Here is a 5,074-nt window from a genome sequence, read left to right on the forward strand (position 1 = left end):
GTATAACGAAAAAAAAATTGGCTAATACCACTGAATACTAGTGATAAATGAAAGGTACATTCAACTTCAGCGCCCGCAAACAGTGTAAAGCCATGACCAACCGAGATTTTAGAAATCTATAGAGACCAAGCGGCGCTGCTAGACAACAATCCAATCTTCATCCACAACAAAGACGAAGAAAGTGTCTGCTAAATTTCTACCCAGACGGATTGTACATATCTTTACAATTTTGTGGGGTTTCATGTGAACTATTGCCGGGCAAATTGTGTAAATAAGTAGCACATATCCTCCTCACATTATGTTGCATCAAGAAAATGTCAGTCAAAGCGCCCAAATTCTGGTAATTGTCGACCTACAACTTAGTACCCAGTCTGATATTTGTACGTAACTTGTACGGAACTCTTTCCTGATTGAGATGGCATTTCCATCCAAAGAAACTACAAGCACAGGGAGGCTAACGGGTCTGCTCGCCAGGAACGGTGCACGTGGAAATATTGTTTACTTGTACTCTGCATATACATATAATATCGGGGTAAATATTCGCGAAAGGACGAGGACAACTTACCAGTACTGGCTTCAACCCTTATCGGGGTCGCCCGCCCGCAGCTGCCTTGTCGCCCGGTGAATGACGTTGCACGTTCGGTTGCACAGCGGATACCTGAGAGCCTCATAAACAGAATGTACATGTATACCAAGGTCATATGTTTTAAGCCATTTTTCTGAAGGTCATATTTATTCTTGCTCCTGTTGTCTTTTTTCGGACAGGTAGCGAGTGAAACCAGAATCGGTTGGTTGGATAGTTCATCATTAAGAGGCTACCATGTTCTAATTCTATTTTAATCGGCTCTACCATACGTTTTTTTTGTACTTCCCGCGTGGATCACAGTGCTTGAATATAAAGTCTCGTTTTTGTCCGAGAGACAGTGCAGCGACTGGAGCATTTTGGACTAGACCTTCTTCGTCATCTCTGTGTTCTCCGATGTGATCATCTTTGTATCTGTGAAACCAACAGAAATAACGTTACCAACACAAATCCCTACACCATTAGACAACTGATCTAACACCTCAACAAGGTTGACAGATCAATCACAAGTGCCTTACCTGTTGATAAGGACAAAGTTGAACTCTTGCCCGGTATTCTGTCTTTGATCGGTGACTAAGGTCTTGCCGGAAAATCTGTACAATAACCCAGGGTCACCAAAAGCAACTTGTTTCCTTTGGATATCACGATAGATCTACAAAATCCAAAGATCTACAAAAGAAGGTTATATAATGTATGTTCAGGGTTGATAGGAATTGATGTATCATGATTGTAAAACGATTTTTACAAAATAGACAAGAGTTACACAGAATGATTGGAGAGACTCTGACCTGAACTCGAGCCAAGTCCCCAGTGTTGTAACAATGCCGCCCGACACGACCTCCACACACGCCCCCGCAAATTTCTGTCTCGTAAACGGTCGTCGCCTTTTCGAGCGGTCGTCGTCTTTTCGAACGGCCGTTGCTATTTCCAAGCGACCGAATATCCGCGACATATCATGTTCGTGACTTCCCAGAGTTCTTGGAATGTGGGAATTACATTACTTGGTTTGGTGGAATAAAGTTGTGGTATATATTTGACGGAGTACGTACTGGGATTGAGTTAACAAGGTTTGAACTCGGTTAGTGTTTGAGCAATTATCGATTGGAACTGGAAGGGTTTGGGTAACTCTGGACTGGAACTGGTTTTATAAATGGCTGAATTTGAAACTGGGGTGAGAAAAACTCCGCATTTATTTTTTGGAACAGCCCATTGTGCTAGCATATGATTTATGAATGCTGCAGGATGGTCTGACTCACACACATTCGGAAACACACCACACATCGTGAGGATGCAGGCATTTATTCATATATGTCATAAAACTTAGCTAGGCAGGTGGGTGGGTGTTGATGAGACCTAAAAATGACTGACTGACTTACGACTCCGCCAACACCCTGGTGTTTTTTTTTGTCTCAGACAATTCATTTATACACGAACTGGATAACCTTGAAGTTCACAATCCAAACCATAACTTTACATTCAGAAGGCCTATATGTTTCTATACGACACAGCACAGTTTACACATGGCATAAGCCGGGCTTCAAGCATTTTGTCCGTACTATTTTCTTAATATGTGACAGAGGGTTAACAGGCGACCACAGTGAGAGGCGACATTTGTTATCCAAACTGAACAGAGTTTTCTCTTCCTTCCAGTCTGTATGTATCCCCTTGGAATGGAATCTGGCGCCATACCTGATGACAGCATCACCGCATCCTCTTTCTGTTGTGGTAATCACGAGCCCTACCGCGGTCGGTTGAACGGAGTTGCTGGTGAGGGCGCTTGGGTAGTCCGAACCAACACAATCGGGGAATGGTTACAGGTTGGCAGTTTGGTACATTAAATAACCACGATTCTACCTGTTACTTCCGGAATGGGGACGTATTGTTAGGTGTCGCTATTTTATGCTAGCGCTACATTTGTATGTATGAGTTCCAAAGTGAGTAGGTGGAGGTCGCAAGGAATGTATGGAAACCATAGTGCAGTAAGTTCCCTCATACAATCGTATGGGTAATACTACATTTGATGATGTGTTTTTCATTAGCACAAACTATATCGTAAACTCTACACTTTAGTATATTTTTTGTTTGGATTATTGCGCCAAACACCATATCCCTTCGTTGTTTCTCTAAGGTAATAAAGTTCGAATTCCCTTTTCCGAACATTATCCTTTGTTTCGGACTTAGAATCTGTTGTGTTTATAATGTGAATGTCAACGCTTTGCTGCACTGACAGTGCCTTACTGTGCACAATGTGGGTTAATTTTAGCTAGCAGTGCACGCTATCCAGATATGCAGTTAGTTTCTCGGCTTGTACTTGACGTGCATTCTATAACGAAGAACATCAATGCATTCAGGTGGATTTAGGAGAAATGAAGACCGTCACAGGTACCATCATCCAGGGTCGCTATCATAATTACTACCAGTGGGTGACCTCCTACAAACTACAGTACAGTGTAGATGGCCATAGTTGGATCACGTATGCAAGTAGCGACGGCTTCGAAGAGGTAGGTTATATGCAAAGATATCCCTTTTTTCTAGATCAAACAGAAGAAAGAATCCAGTGATATTGTTTGTCTCAATAACTGTATCGACTTTCAGCTAATATATTACGCAAAGAATCTTTAAAAAATGCTATTATTTATCGTGGTTGTGATGTCTAGGTGTTTCCAGGCAACACAGACAGGAACACCCCTGTAACCAACCTGCTGGACAGTCCCACTGATGCCCGGTACGTGCGTTTCCTGCCTCAAACCTGGCATAACTGGATGAGTATGAGGGTGGAGGTTTTAGGTGGCGTTAAAGGTAGGTTTCTGTTGAAAGTCGTTGGCACTTGACTCATTCAGTTTTTTTACCTTCGCCGGGAAAGTTATGTTTTCCACAGCGTTTGTATGTGTGTGTGTGTGTGTATGTGTGTGTGTTTGTGTGTGTGCGTGTGAGAGTGTGTGTGTGTGTGTGTGTGTGTGAGTCTGTGTGTGTGTACGTGCGTGCGTGCGTGCGTGTGTTAGTGTGTGTTAGTGTGTGTGTGTGTGTGTTTCCGCACATTTGTAGTCAAAATAACTTCAGAACGATGATATTTAGTATGCTGGTAGGTCTTAGGAAGCCAAAGGTCAAGGTCAAATATGGGCCTCCTGGCTGCTGACCTTGATACTGCAGAGCGTCCGGACTTGTATCTTTTTGCAAGGCAGGGAAAACAGATGTGCGGAGCATAACACGTGTGGAGGCTGAGGTTCTCCCTCCGGAATAGGCTACATTTACAGTTGACCCCAGAGTTGAACAGATCTATTACAGCATGACCTATTCCAGGCCAAAGGTGCTGCTGTATTAGCTATGTGTTTGAAAACAAAAACCTGTGTTATTTTTTTCTGTACTGTAGTGTACTGTGTAAAAACATTTACAAAAACTCATATATTTCATGGGGGTATGAGATCTCCGAATTCTTGTTCTAAGTTGGGACCAAGTTCCTACCACCACACCATACAACATTTTAGAGAATTTTTTTTAGTTTGGCCATCTTATGCTTAGTTTTTACAGACAACTGCTCTTAAAAGCATATGATTTAAATTTTAGCATGGTACGAGGGGTGTTCAAAAAGTTCTCGGCCTCACCTAGAAAATAAAGGTCAAACTACTATTCTTTGGTGTAGCTGTATACTATGACGTCTTACATCACTGCACACAAAAATTCAAATTTTTATATTCATTAATAAGCACGTGACGCCCCGTGAAAATGGGGTGGGTGAGGGAAAATCACAAAATGGCCGCAACAGAAGCGTGAGCTCTGATCAAGTATATCGATAAAAAAGGATGTCTCGCAAGGAAGTCCATGAAGACATGGTCAAGACACTTGGTGATGACTCCCCTTCTTATTAAACTATAAAGAAGTGGGTTACTAGCTATAAGCGCGGCAAGGACAGCACAAAAGATGAACATATGTCAGGATGCAACAAATAAGCACCACGGACAATCCAGTTGAGGCCACTCATCACATGATAGTGAATGACAGATGTGAGACTGACCGACATGTAGCAGGTTCTTTGGCCTGTGTTATGACTCAGTTCACATGTTTCCTCGGACATCCCGGGGATGAACAACTGTCTGCATGGTGGGTGCCTCGAATGTTTTCTGAACATCAGAGGTTACACAGGTTGGACATTTCAAGGAACGAATTCAGTCCATCAAGGCAATTTACTCAAACGATTTTTCTCTCAAGATGAAACATGGGTTCACCACTTTCACCCCACATCAAAACAGCAGAGCAAACAATGGATGCAGAATTTCCCCGGCCCCCCAAGAAGTTTTAGCGAGTTTCGTCCCTTGACAGGGTTTTTGCCTCTGTTTTCTATGTCAGTAAGGAAGTAATCATGATTGACTACATGTGAAGGGGTTAAAGCATCAATGGGGAGTACTATTCAACAGAATTACGACAGTTGAGAACAACGATCAAAGAGAAAAGGAGAGGAAAGCTCCGAGCTGGCGTGATGACAATGCACCTGTC

The 5,074-nt window shown here is 42.7% G+C and overlaps 1 protein-coding gene and 1 pseudogene across 1 annotated transcript; one reads left to right on the top strand and one right to left on the bottom strand.

Moving 5' to 3' along the window:
- Nucleotides 1-706: 706 nt before the first annotated feature.
- LOC109477964 lies at nucleotides 707-1,864 on the bottom strand (annotated as a pseudogene).
- Nucleotides 1,865-2,250: 386 nt separating this feature from the next.
- On the top strand, nucleotides 2,251-3,414 carry LOC109477965 (lactadherin-like). Its single transcript, XM_019779419.1, has 3 exons — nucleotides 2,251-2,400; nucleotides 2,935-3,084; nucleotides 3,241-3,414. The coding sequence occupies exons 1-3, from the start codon at nucleotides 2,254-2,256 to the stop codon at nucleotides 3,412-3,414; spliced, it is 471 nt and encodes a 156-aa protein (XP_019634978.1). The 5' UTR covers nucleotides 2,251-2,253.
- Nucleotides 3,415-5,074: the final 1,660 nt, after the last annotated feature.

The sequence above is a fragment of the Branchiostoma belcheri genome, unplaced genomic scaffold, assembly GCF_001625305.1.
Source record: "Branchiostoma belcheri isolate BF01 breed outbred unplaced genomic scaffold, Haploidv18h27 scaffold417, whole genome shotgun sequence".
NCBI classification, from domain to species: Eukaryota; Metazoa; Chordata; class Leptocardii; order Amphioxiformes; family Branchiostomatidae; genus Branchiostoma; species Branchiostoma belcheri.